This window comes from Vitis riparia, chromosome 17 (genome assembly GCF_004353265.1).
Source record: "Vitis riparia cultivar Riparia Gloire de Montpellier isolate 1030 chromosome 17, EGFV_Vit.rip_1.0, whole genome shotgun sequence".
NCBI lineage: Eukaryota > Viridiplantae > Streptophyta > Magnoliopsida > Vitales > Vitaceae > Vitis > Vitis riparia.
Window position 1 is genome coordinate 11,231,558 of NC_048447.1, and position 22,021 is coordinate 11,253,578.

The window sequence follows — 22,021 nt, forward strand, 5'->3', positions numbered from 1 at the left end:
CATTCTGCCCTCTTCATGTTTTAATTTATCTGTCTGTATTTATTAAGATCTATAATGGAAACAATTTTTGATTAGTTGAAGTTGATCTTTTGGACATTATGCACTTGCTTTTGAATATTATTTCATAATCCCTTTATGATCACCTGCTTAATTTGGCAGGTTCTTGAAGCGTTTGCTTCTTGGCTTCGGCTGAGGCATGGGTATGCATTCTCCTCGCCCTCGTAGCTTTGGGATCACAATGATTTTAGAACACTATTTTTGGTGAAGAGTTTGGTTAGATTAGGAATCCAAATATATGCAGTCTCTGTTATTTTTTATTTTTTTATCAGATGGTCAGTGATAAATTTTGATTAGTAGCTTTCTGCTGTTGCAGTTCTAATGCTTTCCAATTGAAGAATTTATGGGATAAATTATATGATGTTTAAGGGCAGATGGTTAGATGTAGAAGATATAAATCTTGTATTAGAAGAATATATAGTTCATTATAGCTTGTGCATATGCACCCAATTTAGACAAGATGAATGCATTAAACCACAACCTTTGTTTTTTTTTTTTTTTTTTTTTTTTTTTAAGGAAAAATGTGGATGAGGTAATTCAACAAGTAGTCATGAGACTTTTTATCAAGGGGGAAATAATGGTCATGTTGGAAGAGATAGTAGAGAAGGAATTAGATGGGGTTTATGGATTTGAGAAAGAATGATTGAGACAAGCTATCTTGGGATTTGCATTGGCATATGATCATATGGTGGGAAAATTGAAGATTGTTATTGGGAGAATACAGGGGGTCAAATTACAAGCTAATGTTTCTTTTATTACTAAAGGTTCAGTTTCCTATTAAGAAACGGGGGCTCCAAAAATTTGGGAATTTAAAGGAAAATATCTCATTTTATTTCATGTGTCACGTATTGTTAGATAGGTGTACAGTCTTTCACCTCTCCCTCATTATATGTCTCCTGTGCATATTTATGCATACATGATATCGTGAATGTATGTATTCTTCCTGATTTGTATTTTGTGGTTCTTATGATGTTTCTGGATTGATATCTGGTTTAAGTTTTTGTAGCCAACTTGTGCAACCTTCTGTGATCATTCCTTTTGAGAGGGGGCAAAACAATGTCATGGAAATGCATGGAACTTATTTGAACCTCTGTTTATTTCAGGATTCCTGGAGCTGTGCTTGCTTCTCACCCGCTGGTGCTTACAGCTCTCTCTAGTTTAAACTCTGAGCTACTTTCAGAGGCTTCTGTAAATGGTATCACTATTAAGACTACCTATATTTTCAGGGTGCTATTTTGCTAAATTTGAAATATTATATGTTTTGGTTTACGAATTCGATTTGATAGTGTTCTTGTTAGGGCCTTTTTTTGTCTTTTGGAAAGGTTTGTACGAATATGTATGGTAATGATGTTGTACTGTTTTTAAGAACTCCAGACATGCTAGGCACTTTTAATATATTCTCTGTTTTTTTTTATAGGTAAAATAACAGTGTATTCTGTTGTTTGCCTATTGAAAAAAGAACACCAGACATGCTATTATTTATGCTGCAAACATTCATAATTAATAGGGTTTTTGATTCTCATGAAAAAATTTAATAGGGATTTTGATCTGTGTCAGTAAATATTTTTATGAATTGCCAAAATCTGTTATGAATTATACCAACTTGCAGCAAAATTATAGGTACTGTTAAAAAAAAAAAAACAACGTCGTAACAGAGAGAGTAGCAAATGTGCATAAGGTTCAAAATTTGTTAGAAAATTTGAAGATATTTTCATAAAATTGAAGATACTTATAATGATTTTGTATGTATCATTCAGAAAATTGGAGATATTAATAATGATTTTGATCTCTGTGACAGAAAATATTTTGATGAATTGCCAGAGAGGGGCAGAGAGGGAGGGAGGGTGAGAATAGGAAAACAATTCCAAAGCTGCCAAATGCAGTTTAGAGCTGTGAAGGGGTATGTGCAGACAAATTTAAAAACTAATAAGTTGATTAAATAACTCCATGGGTTGTTTGCCCCATAGTGGGAGAGGCATCTGGATATGGTGGAAGTTTAATAGGAAAGCTCCTGTTTGGCTAGTGGACTATCTTGGGAATTGATGCTGATGGAAATTACTGATGCTATTGCCAAGATGAGAGGTTGGTTAGCATTTTCTTGTGTTTGCAAAGGATAGTAAGAGATGTATGGTAATCATTCTAGAATAGAAGAGTTTATTAGGTTTGGTCATCCTTTGTCCAGAAATCAGGGATAATTTTTTATTTTCTGCAGAGAGGTGCAAAGTTCTTTGAAATGCTAAAGAACCTTGAAATAATTTTTTTTTTCTTGGTTTCAGCTAGTGAGTTTAGCATTGAGGCATCTCTATGTTCAACAAAGCTGCACCAGAGAACTGGTTATGTTTTGCAGGTTTGGAAAGAGAAATTTGTGGGTAAATAATATTCTGATTTAGATGAGTGCAGGGTGGTCATGGAGTTGCGCTCCAGAAAGGAAAATGAAAAGGGGGCAAAAGTTTGGTACATTTATTTCTTTCAAAGTTAGGGAAGGGGTTAGATTAATTCTAGATGTATGTTAGCAGAAGGGGAATAAATCTGAGGAGGCCTGTCCTGATCTGTTTCTACTGCTAGAAATAATAGGTGAAGATGGAGGCTTACTTGGGGGTGAATCAGGAGGTAGATTTTTTCTTCTCTCACTTTTTTTTTTTTTGTTTTTTTTAAAATTATTTTTTAAATAGGGTGGGAGTCTAGGGGTAGATTGAACTTATAGAAACATTTAGGAAAGTCTTGCTTCATGATTTGGTATTCTCTTTATTTGGTATCCCTTGGGTTATTTCTGCCTCAGTAAGGGACACTCTCCTAAGGTGGCATGGTTTCTTTGTGGGTAGAAGGCAAAAAAGGGCTTGGAGAATCGCTCCCTTATGTATTTTTTGGACTATTTGGAAATGAGGAGACATTACATCAAAGACTCAAAAGGTCTTTCTGTAACAATCTATCTTTGTGGATTCATGTGTACATAGATGGAAGCATTATATCTTTAATTGATTTTGTAGATTGGTTGGGTTCTTGTTGAGGGAGGGAGTAGTTTTTAGTTTTCACTCATTTTTGTGTTCCCTCTTGACACTCATTGTATACGTCTTGTATACTCTTGTGCATGAATTGCACTTTTAATGCATTTTTTTATTTTTCAAAAAAAGAAAAGTGATTGGATGAACATGATAGATTGTTTATCATGATTTTCTTGAAAGTTGTGAACACTGTTTCTCTGGTCTATGCTATTCCCCCTTTTGTTTTAGTACAGTGAGAGGTATTTGTTCCTTTGCATGTGGGGAGTACATGTATTACAGCATCACTTTCTCTGTTGCCTTGGCACATATATTTGTGGAAAGACATTTTCAAATTTTTAGTATGACATTAAAAAATTTCCAAATTTGGATCTTTTCTGATGTTTCAGTTCTGTCTGAGAATTACTTAAGTTATCAATAACACCATATCAGAGTCCAGGATTTGATATTCAGAATAACTCCATTTTTTATTTATTTATAATTTGATAATGTTTCTGTAATTGTTTAAGACATCTCTGACATAGTTATATATGTATATATTTCTTTGTTTTTACTTTTCAGTTGTTTCGGAATTGATACACTACACGACTGCTGGAAGCTCTGGCGGTGCTTCTGTACAAATCCCATTAATCCAAGTAATTGTGCCCCAAGTCATGAATCTTAAGGTGCAGCTTAGAGATTCTTCAAAGGTATTGTGTTAATGGAATTTCTACATGTTTAAATCTTCTTGGGACATGTATGGCCAACACTATGTGTAAAGGAAATCCAAAATGGGGACAAAATGCAATGATGGAAAACAAAGACCTCTCTGCTAAAGTGGAGTGGTGGCTGTTCAAAAAGATGGTTGTGTGGATTTTTTTTTTTTTTTTTTTTTAAAAAAAATTATTCTTACTTTCATGGTTTGTTGATGGAGGCTGGGGTTCAGATGTGCCATGAATTACAATAATTTTTCTGATCAAAGAAAATCACATGTGGGTCCTTACAAGCCTCCTTGTACTCATAACAAAGAAAATCATGATGATGCTTCTGATTTTGGAGGCAACACTAATCAGCAGTTAGAAAATGACAGTATGTATGATTGGTATGTGGGGGAGACCTGACTAAATCAAGGAGACCCCAACCTATGATAAATGGAGTCAATTGTGAGATGCTTGTATTTATGTGTTGGTTTCAAGATTCTAATTCAACATTGTAGGATATGGGGATCTTGTAGGCCAAATTAAATATATATATAGGTCTAGGGGCCAAAAGGGTCCTAGGATCTAAGCGGTAGGCCAAGCTTTCGAAGGCTATTATCCAATGTCATATGATCACATCCTATCGCAGACAAGAATTAATATCATAAAAAGTTTCAGCGCTAAATAATTTATCTCCATTGAGACTTGAGGCTTGGCTCATATAATAAGATGAAAGATCAAAGGCGGCGAAAGAAAATATGATCCTTGGCGATCAAACTAAGGCTTCTAGGAAATTACACCTAATGTTCCTTAACAATCACACTAAGTGCTCTTATGAAGATTGATTCTGAAGCCATAGATTATCTGAAAAGCTGTAATGTTTTTAAGGTTGGAAAGTTTAACTTCTTTGTGGAAAAGAGCAAAAAAGCAGTCACCTGTGAATTGGAGGGGAAACCTGAATCCTCTCTTTCCCGATATTAAATCCTTCCATGAAGCCAAGACTTTCAGCTCTAGTGATCCACTATAATCGTGAAGAGAAAGGGGAAAGAGGGTTCCATTGCCTAACCCATAGTTGCCAAAACCCAATCTTGGTCTCTTCATTAACAAGACTACGTGGCTGAAGGATAGAGGCCCTGATTCCTGAAGTCTTTTCTATCAATCATATTTTTTAGGAATTCCCAATTGACATGATCATGATAAGCTATCTCAAGGGCCAAGCACTGCACCTTTTTTTTTTTTTTTTTTTGATTGGAAACGCCACAAAGATATATTAATATAAAAAGAAGTACAAGAAGAAGGATGAGAAATCCTCCCACCAAAGACAACTAAAATACAGGAAAAAACACAAAAACAAACGAACTCCCACTAAGGACCAATCCCTATGGAGCACTGCACCTTTTTCCATGTATGTAGTCATCTATTCCTAAATTTCACTGGCTATCAGGGCTGCATCTTCTGTTGTATGGGGACCTTGCCAACTGAGATGTGGCTCCTTTTTAAATTTGCTTGTGAGAATGCGTTCTGATTCAGTCTGAAGTTATTCTTTGGCTACTGCAAGGTTGATTTTTAATTACATGAACAAGGTATGTTTGATATATTTTATCTCAAGCTGATTAACTAATGTATCAAAGAAAGTTTCTTGTGAATTTTAGAGAACATATGGAAATGATATCATTTTTTAGACTCTTCTGGTTCCTTATAAGAATATGCTGATATTTGTTCCAGATATTCTTATCTTTGTTTTGTCAGTTCTAATTTCAAACAATTGGCAATCGGTTCAGAACCAATTACTAGAAAAATAATTGCATGATAATAGTTTCTGGTTTATTTAATTTTAGTTTTATTTTCAGGATGAGGAAGATGTGAAAGCTATTGGTCGTTTATTTGCTGACATGGGTGATTCATATGTTGAATTGATTGCAACTGGTATGTATCTTAACCTTGTGACCAAACCCCTTCCCATAAATTGCATGGTATTTGCCCCTTATAAATGAGTTTGTTTTGAAGTATTTCAGATTGCAAGTATTTTTTATAGGCCTGGTTGCATGATTAAGGACAGATATCTTGTGCTCAGGCTAATCTATCTCCCTCTCCAGTTGACAATTTTTTTTTTTTCTTCAGGTTCTGATGAATCAATGTTGATAGTGCATGCATTATTAGAAGTTGCATCACATCCGGAGTATGATATTGCTTCAATGACATTTAACTTCTGGCACAATCTTCAGGTCAACTTGACTAAAAGGTGAGTCCTTTCAGAGTTCTACTCACTTTAATGAGCTGTGCTAACAAAAATTTGAATATAATGATGATTCAAATCTCCCAGGGATGCTTACCTGTCATTTGGTAATGAAGCATCCATTGAAGCTGAGAGAAATAGGAGGCTGCAAGTTTTTCGTTCATCATATGAGTCACTTGTATCCCTGGTGAGTCTCATTTTTATATTGAACTCTTGTACTATTAGCTATGAAGTATTTCAATACTGTTATGCATAGTGCTGTGGACATACATGAACCCCAGTCAGGGTGGTTCAAATATGTCAGCAATAGCTTGGTTTGGTGGCTGCAATTGAATTGGGACAGGGATAGGGTGTTTAGTGTGAGGTTTCTGAGTATGTTGTTCAGTGTAAGGTTTCTGAGTAACTCTCCCCACACCAAAATGGATCATCGTATTGTTTTACAGTATTTTGGTATCCTCTATGATCCTTTTTATGACACCTTGTTATCCCCTATCACTTATAAAGAACCATGGTTTTTTATCACAGGTTAGCTCTCGAGTTCGATATCCCGAAGATTATCAAGATCTGTCATACGAGGACCTCAAGGATTTTAAACACACTAGACATGGTAATAGTTAGATATTAGGAGGGCTATAAATTTGTCAGTCTCTTATGATAGTTTTAATCATCACAAGTTACTCAAAAATTATTTGAATTCAGTTCCTTGGATTTATTTGTGCTTTCTCTTTATCAACCTATATAGAGGCATTATATATATATATATATATATATATAATATATATATATAAATAAATTGCTCATTTATAATTAATTTAACTACTGATTCCTGTTTACTTTCTCTTGGTTTCTATTTCTGGTTACTTATTCTGTTATCTTATGATGGTGTTTTATATTTCCATTTTTAGATGCTTTTGCTCTTACTTTGCAATCTCTTATATCATCCCTATCTTTTCATTTGGGCCTCTCCTTTTAAAAGCATGATCATAACTTCAGAAAGTGTATACCAGATTACAAAGTTTTCATTAATCATTATCAGCATGTAGTAGGATATTATTTTTTGTGCCTATGTCCCACATTAATGCATTGCTATAGCAAATGCTGATTGGGGTTGCTTTCTTGAATATGCTCTCAAAAGCGAAGGAATCAGCTTCATGTGCCATAGCTAATGTAGATGATTTCCTTTTGGAAAACCTATTATTGCATTAGGTACTTCAAAGATGAGTTCAGGACTATTTTGTAAGTAATTGGAGGAAGTTGGTTAATGGGTTTTTGAGTACGATGCAATCATTTTGCTAAGTATTCATTTTGATTCGCTTCTTGTTTTATGTTTATATATACCTAAAATAGTTGTAACTTTTATATAAAGTACAAGAACTCTTAGAAGTTTATATTTAAAAACGCTTCCTTTATAGTTTTGTTACCCAAAAAAAGCATGTCAAGGAGAATCTCAGACTTTAGACCCATTAGCTTGATCACTAGTCTTTACAAGATAATAGCCAAAGTGTTAGCAGGGCGACTAAGAGGGGTACTTCACGAGACTATTCATTCCACTCAAGGAGCCTTCGTGCAAGGGAGACAAATTTTGGATGCAGTTCTCATAGCCAATGAGATAGTGGATGAGAAAAGAAGAACAGGGGAGGAAGGAGTTGCATTCAAAATTGACTTTGAAAAGGCCTATGACCATGTGAGTTGGGATTTTTTGGATCATGTGTTGGAGATGAAAGGGTTTAGTCTTAGATGGAGGAAATGGATGAGAGGTTGCTTATCCTCGGTTTCTTATGCAGTCCTAGTGAACGGTAATGCGAAAGGGTGGGTTAAGGCATCTAGAGGTTTAAGACAAGGCGACCCTTTATCACCTTTTTTGTTCACTATAGTGGCAGATGTATTGAGTAGGATGTTATTGAAAGCTGAGGAGAGAAACGTCTTGGAAGGATTCAGGGTGGGTAGGAACATAACAAGGGTATCCCATTTACAATTTGCAGATGATACCATTTTCTTCTCCAGTACTCGAGAAGAGGATATGATGACGCTTAAGAATGTTCTGCTAGTGTTTGGATATATTTCCGGTTTGAAAGTTAATCTTGACAAAAGCAACATCTATGGCATTAATATTGAACAGAATCACCTTTCTAGGTGGCCGAGATGCTTGACTGCAAGGCTTCTGGGTGGCCTATACTTTACCTAGGTCTTCCTCTGGGAGGGAATCCTAAGGCGAGTGGCTTTTGGGATCCTGTGATTGAGAGGATATCAAGGAGATTAGATGGGTGGCAGAAGGCGTATTTATCTTTTGGAGGTAGGATAACTCTCATTCAATCTTGTCTAACCCATATGCCTTGTTACTTTCTCTCCCTTTTTAAGATTCCCGCCTCTGTGGCAGCAAAAATTGAGAGAATGCAAAGAGAATTTCTTTGGTCAGGCGTAGGGGAAGGCAAAAGAGACCATTTGGTTAATTGGACGTTGTGTGCAAACCGAAGTCGAGAGGGGGTTTGGGTTTCGGAAAGATTTCTATGAGGAATGTCGCTCTTTTAGGGAAGTGGTTGTGGAGATATCCTAGGGAGGGTTCTGCTCTGTGGCATCAGGTTATCTTAAGCATTTATGGTTCTCACTCCAATGGCTGGGATGTCAACAATATTGTTAGATGGTCTCATCGTTGTCCTTGGAAGGCCATTGCACTAGTCTTCCAAGAGTTTTCCAAATTTACTCGGTTTGTGGTAGGGGACGGGGATAGAATTCGGTTCTGGGATGACTTGTGGTGGGGGGATCAACCTTTGGGAATACAATATCCAAGATTACTTAGCGTAGTCACGGATAAAAATGTTCCTATTTCATCAATTCTCGGATATTCCCGCCCTTTCTCTTGGAATTTCAATTTTCGCAGAAATCTTACTGATCCTGAGATAGAAGATTTAGAAAGCCTTATGCGGTCTCTTGATCGTCTACACATATCTCCTTCGGTTCCAGATAAGAGATCATGGTCCTTATCTCCTTCAGGTCTTTTCACAGTCAAATCTTTCTTTCTGGCCTTATCCCAATATTCTGAGTCGCCTCCAGTGTTCCCTACTAAGTTTGTCTGGAATTCTCAAGTCCCTTTCAAAGTCAAGTCCTTTGTCTGGTTGGTGGCGCACAAGAAGGTTAATACTAATGACTTGCTACAATTGAGGAGACCCCACAAAGCACTTAGTCCCGACATATGTAAGTTGTGCATGAAGCATGGAGAAACAGTAGATCACCTTTTCCTCCATTGCTCTTTGACCAAGGGGTTGTGGCACAGATTATTTCAGTTAGCAAAGATGGATTGGGTTTCCCCAAGGAGCATATCTGACATGTTTTTTACTAATTTTAATGGTTTCGGATCTTCTAAGAGAGGGGTTGTTTTATGGCAAGACGCGTGCATCGCGTTAATGTGGGTGGTGTGGCGGGAAAGGAATGCAAGGATTTTTGAGGATAAAACAAGGAATTCAGGGTATCTTTGGGATTCTATTCTTTTTTTGGCTTCTCTATGGGCTTTTTGTTCTAAGGTTTTTAAGGGGACACCTCTTAACGTGTTACAACTTGATTGGTTAGCGGTGTGTAAATAGGTCGTTAGTCTTTTTCTCGTTGTATTTCTTATATTTGATTACTTGTAGTCTTGTTTTTCTTTGGTGGGAGGATTTCTCATCCTTCTAATTGTATCTTCTTTTTATCAATATATTCCGTTATCGTTTCCTATCAAAAAAAAAAAAAAAAAGTAATGATTTTAATACTGTTTTAAAAAATTGAGGTGTTAAAAAAATTTATTACCTTAAATTTTAGAATTTTTGAAAGTGATTTTTAAAGAGACAAGATAAATATATACTTTTTGTACAAGGTGCTACACGTTTATATAGAAATTTCTCATTTTAAAAACAAAAAATGGGAAGTGTATCCAAACTGACACTAAGAGCCTATTTGGCAGTGTTTCTAGAAAGTATTTTTAGCATAAAAAACGTTTTTGAAAAAAAGATTAAGTGTTTGGAAAAATCTGGAAAACACTTTAAAATTTTAAAAAATCACTTGTAGTGGTTTTTGGAGAAACACTTGATAGGTGGTTCTCCGAAAATCACTTCCAAAGAAAACACTTTCACTAAAAACAGTTTTATTTTTCTTTAACTTTTTTTTCCTCTCTACTTCTTGTGACTAAGCAATAATGTAGATCATTAAAACAGAAAATGTAGAAGCAGTGCATAGAAAGAAAGAAAAAGAGAGGTCATTCACTGGAGTGCATGCTAGAAACAGCAAAGACACCTTCGCTGAAGAATCTATTCCCATATTAGGAGGTTCTGATCTATGAAAACTGGCGAGTGGGATCAATAAGAGGACAACAAAAACCTCCAAATTAAGATACACTTCCCACAAAATCTTGAAGGTTCACTCTCCTAGTAATGAAGTGTGTCACCCACCTAATTTTTTAGTACTTGTTGATTAGGTTTCGACAAAATGGAAAGTCTGAGTGAGAGTATGTCTGAAATAAATGTGTATTCATAAACTACAACCAACCACTTCAATGTACATAATACACAAACCCATCACTAGTTTTATGTTAGTGTCTTTATGCACCTTGGTATTGTTTTGTCTAAGCACGCACGTGAGTTAATAAATAATTGATCTGAGTTTGTACTGTTTTTTAAAAGAGTGAATAAGGGTTGTGTTTGTATGTATGATTTATAGGCGAACAAATTGGAGTCTCTGGAATGCAATCAAATTGCAATAATAAGAGAACAAACAAATCAAACTACTGTGGTGAGTATTTTTGATTGAAAAAAAACAAAAAAAAACCTACTTTGATAAGTATGCCCTAACTGAATCTCAATCAAAGAAATGCTTCATAGGCAAACAATTATCAACCAAATGTGAACTTTCCTTCTACTTAAAGCTGGACATAAATACTTTATCCAAGAAATGAACCGAATTCTGTGATTGGTCTGGTTAGCTCATTAGATTTGCGGTTCTCTTCATGTCGAACTACTCAATCAAGGGATTTGTATTTTTCTATGTTCTGTGTTTTTTCTGCATCTCATTACTCATTTTATGTGATTGAGTTACAGTTACTTTTTGAATTTGAAGGTTGTTAGATCTGCCTCTTCATTTTTTATTTTCATCTTGATGAGACCTGGCATCTACGCTTCTACAACGCTAACGGAATCCATGATGTTGATAGCTGTTGCGGATGTGTTAATCGATGCAGCATCAGTTTTAGGCGGTGAAGCAACATTGAAAATTCTTTACATGAAGCTTGTTGAGGTTCGTAATTTATTATTTTCCTCTAAGAAACTAGTTCCTGTTTTTGAGAAAATTCTCTTGAATGCATGCTTGGAATTGGTATTGAAGGTATGATTTTCTTGTCGTGAATTCTCAAGTTTCTTGAAATGGGTAATCCTACAATCAGGTTTCTGGTGAAACTTAGGAAGACTTCGGTACAAATTAATTTATTTCTATGAATTAGTTTTGGGACAATGCTACTGACATTCCAAAACTAAATTTAGTATATATGAAACTAAAGTTGGGAATTAATATGTACTCCTGAAGAATCACCTCGTTCTTTCTGGTTTTGATTCAGTAGCATTTGGTTGGATGAATATTGGTTGAAGTTAATTCAAGAACTTTTAAGGACTTTGGTCAACTTTATTATTTCCTGCTGAAAGAGGAGAAATCAGTGTTTTACTATTTTAGGGTTTTTTATTGGGTTCTTTGAGAAGGAAGCAAATAAGGAGCAAAGAGTTGAAAAATGGGCAAATTGAGGCCGTACAATCACAGAATGCAATTTCCTATTTTCATAATCTACATTTTTAAAAAAAATTAAGAAATCACCCGACATTAGAGGTGATGATGGTCTCAGTAATGAGCATATTGAGAACAGAGATATGAATGACCATATGCATGGATGTGGGGGCATGGAATAATAGAAAGTAGAAACATGCTTTAATTTCTGAGTACTACCTATGCTTCAAGTTTCTGTGAGGGAAAAAATTGAAAACCTTACTCTTGGGTGCTGGTCTGAGTGAATCTAAAAGTTTCATGTGAAGAAAATAAAAAACTTAAAGCAGCTTTTATTGAATAATTGAAAATTGCCCTTCATTTTACCTTCTCAGCCTCTGGAAAGACACATTAGCGTAAAACCTTTATAACATTAGTCTTGGCCCATAGTCGGCTTTGGTTACGGTTCATATACCGTAGTAGTCTCCCACTCTGTGCTGTGTTAACTTCTAAGATGCTTGTGAATACCTGTGGCTGTTGTGCTATAGATTGCTTTTGAGATGGTACCAGGCATATTGTATTTGACACTATACTAGGCACAAGTTGTTGATCAGGCTCGATGTGAAGGAGTACCCTGTCAAGTTCAGGTTTAACTTGTCATTGTCCATTAGATGCTTGAACAAGCCCTTTTCATCCTTTCTTCCATTGATGCCTCTTACAAATCATGACAAAAGACATTAGCCTTAAGTTATACAAAAAAATCATTGCCGAATAAACTTTGGTTCAGGATAGTTACTGCATTATTTAGCCACTCATGAGCAAACAATTTTAGAATATTAAGGGCCATAATCATGTGCTGATATTGTGCAGCTTTTTTCAGAAATATGATTTTTTTCCCATCCTTGGATGCCTACAGATATTGTACCAAACCATCCCTTCCTGGATTAGTGGTGCTTTTACCTTCAAATTTCCATGTTGTTAACATTGTTGATTTTCTTGGTGAAGATTAGACGTGCTTTAGGATTATGTATGCTGTCTCTAAATGAGTTCTTCTCATTGGGAACATAAAGTGACCAGTTACTCACAAAATAAGAAATATTTGTATGATATGATGAGAAGCATGTAATTGAACTGGCTTACAAGATTGGAAATTGATTTGCATCTGTTCAATAAGGAGTTTCCTTATCTCTCATTCAGTGGGTTCTCTAGGAATATTGACCACAACCACTTTCTTGTCCCTTTCAAAAGATGTAGGATTTGTTTTCTTTTGAGCTCAAAACTTGATATCCCACGTCAACAATTTCAACTACACACTGAGCATAACCGTTGGGATTTAGCTATTAACTGTTATTACCTAAGTACACCCAGAAAGGTGTGATCTACTTGGTTTTTTGCATAATTCTTTTAACCAATGTTCAACCTGTCAAACCAATAGTTTATGTAATTGCTTTGAACCATACAAAGTTTCCACTGTCTTTTACAATGTTTTCAAACCTTTCAAGGCAATTCATGTAATTTTGTGATTGAACATAATTTGTAAAATAGATCAACTGAATACCGAATATCTTTGTAATTTTCTTTTGAAATATCTGACTCTGTGCTACTGTTGACCTTGGAATTTGAGTTCTTAAAACCTGGAAATGTGACTCGCTGAGAGTTTTTGCCGTTGACCTGACCAGTTTGAAAATTCTGGTTTGAAGCCCTCTTTTCAATTGGATATTAATACCCTTGACTGCAGTCCTTACTCCTTAAGGGTTAGAGCAAGGTTGATGAGATGGTTGCCTCACAACAAAAAGGTCTCTTCTCTTATAAATAAACACATTGGATATGTTCTATATCTTTGGCTTGATTCTCAGAACCAATCTGCACATCAGTGGCTGAAGAGGAAAGTATTGGCCTGGATGTTCAGCCAGCAACTAAAGTATTATTGTGAAAATATTTTACCAATATCTTCAGGAAGCCTACAACTAAATTATTATTATGAAAATATTTTACCAATATCATCAGGAAGTACCAGTTCTCAGTGTTCAGTCAACTAACCCCTTAATGTATATTGGTGATGTATCATCTCTGGACTGGAGGCTCCTCTGAAATGTCACATCGTGTTATGTTCAATTAAAGCAGAAGTATTATTATGGAAATTTATTACCAATATACTTTATGCTGGTTTGCCAGATTGAAAGGAAGAGACATTGATCTTTAATTAATTTTCCCGATTTGTGGCAGCTGTGCTGTGCTCTGCTAGAGGTTGTGAGAGCTGTTTGATGGACACTTGAGACAGTTATATGTATAGCCTTGTTGTTGAGATGATGGAGGGAGATTTATTGCTGCTTGGATCCTATGTTTTTCCAATATCAAAATGGTTAAATCTTTTGCTCTTGGACTAGGTGGAAGCAGAAGAGTTGAGTTGTCTTAGATACTGGAAGGAGTTGAAACTAGGTGAAATGGATGTTACAAAGTAGTGAATTTTGGGGTTTACTGAGATTTTTATTTCACTTTTATTCATTATGAGTATTAGTGTTTGTATGCGAGAGACATTTGGAATTCCACCTTGGCCACTTTGAAAGTACATACCTAGAATCAGTTTCCAAATTTTGGTTTCCCTACAATCAAATAACTGGAGCAATGGTGCAACAGTGTTAGGTCAATGAGTAGGGTGTTAAAATGAAGAAGTGTGTAGAGGGCTATTGGAGATAAAATGGGCATGGAAGTTATTGAAATTACAATATTAGAAAAACTAGAAGGCAACTAGAAGGCATCTGTTTTAGTTTAAATATATTTCTCTGGATGCAAGAGAACCTAAATGTTGTTTCTTGGGAATGTTGCTAATTTGCATACATGAAACTTGGCCTTCTGGGAAATTCTCAATATATTTGTTGGTAGAAGATATGACATTAATCTACTTTTCTTTGTGAAGAAGGCATAGAAAAAGGGAAAAAAAATTACAGAAGTTTGGGAACATTAATCTTCGTTATGGGCTATAAGAAAGTGAAGGAAAAGGGAAGTTCATAAGATTCCCCAATTTTCTTTTCCTGAGTTTCCCCAGCAACCAAATGTAGGGTTGGATTGATGATTTATATACCAAACTTTATAATATTTTTGCAATTCTATATTATACTGCTTCATAATTCTTGTGGAGATGCTCTGTAAGATCCTTTTGCTGTGTTTAAACACATGCTTTTACCCATGATAATTTCAGGCTGTAGCTAGCTGTGGAAATGAGGAACACAATGAGTGGCGTCCAGCAGAGGCTGCTTTATATTGTATCCGAGCTATATCAAATTACGTTTCAGTCGTTGAAGCTGAAGTAATGCCTCAGGTGTGAATGCCCTTCAAATTCCTCTCATATTAAACTCCTTGGATTTTGACTGCTTCTCCTGTTAATATATCAGATTGAAGCATTTGTGGCAGCAAGGATATGGTTATAGAACTGTTTGTTCTGTTAGAGTTTTCCTGGATAATCTGCTTCCTAATTTTCTCTCATAGACAAATTAAACAATGCCACTTCCTGGTTTTATTCAAAATGGTATAAATCAACATTATTCTAGTTATGTCACACTTGCCCATGCTTCTATTGTACTATGTGAATGGGAAAAAAGTGTCATCATGTAGAGCAGTGCCTGGTGATACCTTAAATTTCTGCAGCATTTTATTGGAACTTGATTGGTCTTTATGCAGTCCCATTGCCCATCAGCTCTGCTTTGGTGAATTTGCTTCGTGTTGTTTGGTTCACATGATCAAAGGTTGTTCTGGATGTGTAACCTATTTAATTGCTATAAGTTTCACTCTCTTAATTTATTGTTCTGGTTGCTTTGGTGTGTCTGTTTCTCTTTTTATTTGTTCATTTAATTTAATATTTTGGGATTATCTATTAGCGTATTAACTCATAAAGTATATGCTTTTGTCTGGTGGTCTGTTTCCCCAATACAGGTTATGAATATGCTTCCAAAACTTCCCCATCAACCCCAATTATTGCAGACAGGTAATATATTCTTTGTAGTTCCTTTTTTCATTTTTATCTACATATTAGAAGAGGGGAAACGAAGGTGGAAGAATTTGTTTTGGTGAGTGGGTGAGGTTTATAGTATGCAGTTGGTGATTCTGGTCATCACCTCTCCCCAGGTTATTAGTCATCCTTATTTTATTTCCCTCTAGGGATGGAAGCCTTAGGAATTGTAAGAAGGCACATAACCTACTTTTAATTTGAAGTTGGCATATGATATCTGACTTTTATCATTTATAATTAACGTGTGATGAGTTTATAAAAAATTCTACAGTGTGCTTAACAATTGGAGCATATTCAAAATGGCTTGATGCTGCGCCAGGTGGACTCTCAATTTTTCCTTCAGTCATAGATATTCTCATGAGTGGCATGAGTATATCTGAGGACTCTGCAGCAGCTGCTGCTTTGGCATTTAAACACATCTGTGATGGTACAGACTCTCTCGCATGTTATTATTTGCACCCTTCTATGTCAATTCACCTTTGGAGCATTAAAGAAATAAACTTGCTCAGATCATCAACTGTATGTAGGTGTAGTAGAATGATTGCATGATAAAGAACTGATGAATTATTCATCAGTTCTTTATCAGAATAATGACAAGATTCATCAGTCCAGATGCACTAATTTTGTTCAGTATGTAATTTTTGTTTTTATCAATCAACAGGTCCACCTAATTTCCAAGTTTGGTTTACATTTTCAAAATAGAGTGTCTAAGTTTCAAATTCAGAGCCATTCAACTTTTGGAAACAATTCTGGATACTGATAGCCTGGTACTGACTATTGGGAAATGGAATTATTCAAAATTATTTGTGGGCAAATAGTTCAGAAATACTAGGATTACTGGGTATTCATGGTTTATTCATGTGTTCTTGAACCAAACAGTAGAATTTGGTGAGTATAATCACTGAAATAGTTGTATTTTCTGTTTGCATTTTACAAAAGGAGAACTTCACATGATTTCAAAACAACGTCTTGGTGTTATGTCATTTTCTTAAGCTCATTGAGCGGATTATACCTACTAGTAGTTCCTATTGATGGTTAACTTGTTCCTGATGTGAGCCAAGGGTTGCCATTGCTTGATTAAAATTGTATTTAATTATACTTGCAAAATTTGTAGCATGTTTTTATGCATCTGATGGCCATGGTTTTGAGCCATTACCTGACTAAAAAGACATTATTTAGCATGTAGTGGCACTGGAATGGACTAGAAAATAAATAGATATTCGGTCCAACACAATCACATTCACATGTATATGCTGGCGAATACAGAAGTGACACCTACTATGATGAAAAGCTCATTACAACTCCGTAGATCTCCATCTATTCTTGAAGAACATAGCTGTCTCTCTAACCAAATCCCCTATGGTAAAAGTAGGTGTAGCCATTCACCAAAAGTCCTTGCTCTAGGCATTGCCCTCCAAAACCCTAAAAAGTGACACCATGACATCTGCCACAGATGTAGGAGGAAGATAGGCATCCTAGCAAGACAAAAAAATTATGACACAAACGCAATGCTAACAGACAATGAAGAAAAATATGATCAATGGTCTTAGCACTGCTCAAACATAATGCAACACTTGAACCAAGGGCAAAGAATTCTATTCATAGACTGCCAATGGATCTCTATGAGGCATGCATAATTTGACTCACATTTCGTTGGCAGTGTATATGATTTTGGGTTCAACATGTGAAAGATAAATTAATCTCCTTTGACTCTCCGTGATCTTCTGATATGTAAAGAAACCTGAATGCGTGAATGAGACAATTTTGTTTTATTGGTGTCTTGTTGCTAACTTTCCAAATTGCCTATGTGGTGAGCTTTCCTACTTTCTTTAAGAGAGCAAGATGCCTTTATTGGATGTGTCGACAAGAACATATCTTGGTTGGCTTTGAGTTTTTATCTTAACTTAGCCAGATGAGTCACTGGGTTCATTTTATCCAATCAGATGATTTTCTAGTTAGATGGTTGTCATTTTCAAACCCATATATTGGCACATCTTGAATGGCTCTCCATGATACGACCTATGATCCTGTTAGTAGTGTCCTGTGATGTTAATAAAGGTTTATCAAATTAGTTTTCTTGCTGTTGTTGAACCAATGATTCCTGTTACTGATTATTGATCAGGAGGTAATTAAAGCTTGCTAATGTTGGAGGGAACAATCGGGAATTGTGTTACATGAATGCAGGTCTGATTGTTAGGTGTTGGTGTGTGCCCAAGTTAATTTAGGATGCAGGGACATGATGACTAGTCAAATTTCTCTTTCCTCCAATCCGCTTCCTAAATTGAAGTATAACTAGGATAGAATGTCTGTAATGAATTAAAAATGTCACCTGCAATGGATGAGAATTTGTTCTTATTTTTCTTTGTTAAATATTCCCCTAGGGTACTTATTTTTTATGATATCCTATATGCAAACTTTTGTCATGTCATATACAATATAAGTTCATGTAGTCTTCATGTAACATAAATTAGAAATATTGCAAAATTTGGCTGCTTTGAGTGTTTATGTTTCTTATGTTCATTAATCTGATCAATGTGCCTGCTCTGAATGCTGTGAACTACTGCATTTCTGTTTATAAATCATATATTTATCATCTTCTATGTCATTTTTTTATTTTAATGCTATTATTCTTCTATTTTTCTTGTCCTTTGATATTGGGACTTCCAATGTATGTGGGATTTTTTTATCTGGTTTTGAACTTGAGGCATTCATCAGTTACTATTTTATTCTTGTTTGGCCACACTACCATGGTGGCTGTGCTGTGTGTTATTCTATTTATTTCTGGTATGAATTCAATTTTATTGATGTCTGTAGATTGCCGGAAAAAGCTTTGTGGATCTTTAGATGGTCTATTCCATATATATCATAGGGCAGTGAATGGGGAAGGTAATTTTAAAGTCCCTGCTGAAGACTCGCTTCACCTGGTTGAAGCCTTAAGGTATTTTTATCTCTCATAAGCTTTTAAGATTAAGTGCGTTGCAAAATAAATTGAAATTCGTTCCAGAGCAGACATTTGAATCTCTCTTGAACTGTGTTTTGCAGTATGGTTATCACAGAACTTCCTCCAGATCATGCTAAGAAAGCCCTGGAGGCATTATGCTTGCCTGTTGTTACTTCTCTACAGGTCAGTTAATTTCTGGTGGAGCTATTTAGTTACTCTTTTTCTTGTAGACAATACCCCAAATTTATAATGTGAACAAGCAGGAAGTTGTCAATCAAGGTCCAGAAATATTGGATAAGAAAGTTGCTCGTGAGTTTACAGTTCATATTGATCGCTTTGCATATATTTTTAGGTATGATTGGTGTTTCTTTGCTCATATCCTTTACTTTGCTTGATCCATTATTGAAATGATTCTTGCAACTGAAACAATTTTAGATATGTAAATCACCCTGAAGCAGTGGCAGATGCAATTCAGAGGCTTTGGCCAATTTTCAAGGCAATCTTTGATGTGTAAGGATTCATAACATGGCACCTGTAGGATGGTTTCCTTTTTGGATAGTGTTGACTTTACTTTTTTGTTTGACCTGAGTTTTAAAATTTTTTTGCAGTCGTGCTTGGGATATGCGAACTATGGAGTCTCTTTGCCGAGCTTGCAAATATGCTGTGAGTTTGCTGAACCATGGGCTTCACTAAAGTACCTTGGTGAACTTTGGAAATTAATTGTCAAATCCGAACTTAAATATGCTAATTTTAGAAATGATGCTATTCATCTAGCAAAGAGTTCTATAATTCAAATAAAATGCCCCCTTAATTTTATTTCATTGTAAGATTATCATGCCATGTCAACACATTCCAGAGTAAAGCATCGACTCTGGCTAGCAGAGCCTTTGTAGAAATTAAGCAAAACTGAAAGAGAAGAAATGAGTATCTCTGGAAGATGCATTTCTGGAGGGGAAGGAACTTTATCTGTTCATTAGACATTTTATGAACCTTGATACCATGCCCTACCCTTAGATTACAGCTTACTACTGAGTTATGTTCTTGACTTTTTGTGTCATTTGTCATAGATTATTATTCTGCTGTCATATTACTGTTCCAAGAGGGAGGACGTGTTATACTTACCAATGTTTGTATAGCTTGGAAATAGATAATGTTTTTAGCCAGTGACAGTGAGCTTGATTTTTGTTTAAGGTGAGAACTTCTGGAAGGTTCATGGGAATCACAATTGGGGCTATGCTAGAGGAGATTCAAGGCCTATATCAACTACACCACCAACCATGCTTTCTTTATCTTTCTAGTGAAGTTATAAAGGTATGTCTTTCTTTATAGTCCTGCATAATAGCATTTTTACTTTTATTTTCTTCAACTGAGCAGCTTATGGAACTTGGACTGCAGATATTTGGATCTGACCCATCTTGTGCAGACTACTTAAAGAATTTGATTGAAGCGCTATTCAGCCACACAACATGTCTTCTCAAAAACATTCGGGTATGGTTTTTGTGACTTTTGTGTTAACCTTTTTTTCTCTAGATTCACCTGCATCCATAGCATTATTTAATAATGGCAGCATCTGCTTTGCAGGAGTTTACTGCCAGACCGGACATAGCGGATGATTGTTTTTTGTTGGCATCTAGATGCATTCGCTATTGTCCTCAATTATTTATTCCATCAGCGGTGTTTCCATCATTAGTAGATTGTTCTATGATTGGGGTCACTGTACAACACAAGTATTAGCTCTCTCTCTCTCTCTCTAGCAAAAGTTTTCTTATTTATTTACATAGATATGATAATTCAGATCATTTTATTAAATTTAATTATGAAAATGTTCACAGTAATACAAAGCAAGTAACGAAAAGACGAGCCATCTTTTACCTATACAACTCCATGTGACTCTTTGTTGTAAGGTTATTTGCTTTCTTATGCATGAAAGTGAAACATGAATAATTACAAAAGTGAGCATAAAGGTGCTTCTCTTTTTTTGTTTTTTTGTTTTTAACTAAAGAGTGAGAATCTTAGCTTAGTCCCTCACCAATAAAGAAACCCCTAATTCAAAAAACAGATAGATGAAAAAAAGAGTAAAAGAACAGAAAAGAAAAAAAAAACAAAGCAAATAAAACAGAAAAACAGTAAGTATGATATCCTGATCTTAGATTCTATATTTTGTTTTTTACACATGAGGCACTTCAAGGCCTGCAGAGATTGACAACCTCCTGTCATTTACTGAGTTTTATCAGTGCTATGTATTTCCCCTTCCTGCTAGTTAGTTTGGTTGAAAATCTTGAAAACTTAGTCCTTTCATCATGTTTCGTCACTGTAGTTACCAATGATAATGGTTAGAATGATTCTGGAGGTATTTGGCTGATTGAAATTGGTCTCATTTAATACCTTCCACATGCTTTCCTGCAGAGAAGCTTCCAATTCCATATTGACCTTCTTATCCGATGTCTTTGATCTTGCTAAGACTAGTCCGGGAGAACAATACCAATCTATCAGGGACACTGTGATTATTCCGCGAGGTGCCAGCATCACTAGAATTCTGATTGCCTGCTTAACAGGAGCGCTCCCAAGTTCTCGACTGGAAACGGTAAGACCTAGTTGTTTGTATTTAATTCTGTACCCTTCTCACGTGTCAATGACCCTAGTCTTGACATATATGGGCAAGTTGCTTCTGAAACTCGGTCTCCTTGTTCCACAGGTAACATATGCACTGCTAGCCCTAACCCGAGCATATGGGATGAAAGCAGTGGAGTGGGCAAAGGACTGCATTTCATTGGTTCCATTGACAGCGGTGACAGAGGTGGAGCGGACTAGATTTTTGCAGACATTGTCAAATGTAGCAACAGGGGCTGATATAAACACCCTAACAGTTTCGATGGAAGAGCTGTCAGATGTGTGCCGCCGGAACCGAACAGTTCAAGAGATTGTTCAGGGAGCATTAAGGCCCCATGAGTTGAACTTGGCCCCTGTATCATAGTGGAAGAGGGAGAGAGTTGACATAGTGAGGCGATTTTGATTAGGCCTCGTCTGTCGAAGTAGCAAAACTTCAGTGTCTAGTAGCGTTTTCATCGTGTATTAGTCAATTTGTTCACCGATTCCTTGAGGTTTGTTGCTTCATTTTGGGTGGGACAGTTGAGGGACTGTCTTTCTGTCCTCTCTTTTTTTTTTTTTTTTTTTTTTTTTTTTTTTTAAGTGGTTTCCATTATCTTGGTTTCTTCATTTTTCCCTTTTTTTTTTTTGAGTAAAATATTCCTTTGTATTTTGTAATTTAATGAGATAATAATAATAAAAAAAAAAATCATAGGCATTTTAAACTGTCATGTCTATTTTACTCTGCTATTAGATTTATATGTGATTTTTCCAAAATAATGTATACACAATTGAGAAACAGCCTAC

The 22,021-nt window shown here is 35.7% G+C and overlaps 1 protein-coding gene across 1 annotated transcript in view; it reads left to right on the plus strand.

Annotated features, from left to right (window-relative positions):
- LOC117934507 (transportin MOS14) overlaps nt 1–21,778 on the plus strand; it is a 61,731-nt gene extending 39,953 nt beyond the window's left edge. The window contains exons 7-27 of the mRNA XM_034856222.1: nt 160–200; nt 1,161–1,252; nt 3,618–3,745; nt 5,584–5,659; nt 5,855–5,975; nt 6,057–6,156; nt 6,495–6,576; nt 11,146–11,228; nt 14,881–15,000; nt 15,612–15,663; nt 15,959–16,114; nt 18,502–18,625; nt 18,730–18,811; nt 18,892–18,980; nt 19,064–19,138; nt 19,237–19,291; nt 19,820–19,939; nt 20,024–20,116; nt 20,210–20,355; nt 21,035–21,212; nt 21,324–21,778. Coding sequence (XP_034712113.1) covers nt 160–200; nt 1,161–1,252; nt 3,618–3,745; nt 5,584–5,659; nt 5,855–5,975; nt 6,057–6,156; nt 6,495–6,576; nt 11,146–11,228; nt 14,881–15,000; nt 15,612–15,663; nt 15,959–16,114; nt 18,502–18,625; nt 18,730–18,811; nt 18,892–18,980; nt 19,064–19,138; nt 19,237–19,291; nt 19,820–19,939; nt 20,024–20,116; nt 20,210–20,355; nt 21,035–21,212; nt 21,324–21,602 — 2,292 coding nt within the window. The 3' untranslated portion in view covers nt 21,603–21,778. The remainder of the gene's footprint in view (nt 1–159; nt 201–1,160; nt 1,253–3,617; nt 3,746–5,583; nt 5,660–5,854; nt 5,976–6,056; nt 6,157–6,494; nt 6,577–11,145; nt 11,229–14,880; nt 15,001–15,611; nt 15,664–15,958; nt 16,115–18,501; nt 18,626–18,729; nt 18,812–18,891; nt 18,981–19,063; nt 19,139–19,236; nt 19,292–19,819; nt 19,940–20,023; nt 20,117–20,209; nt 20,356–21,034; nt 21,213–21,323) is intronic.
- Nucleotides 21,779–22,021: the final 243 nt, after the last annotated feature.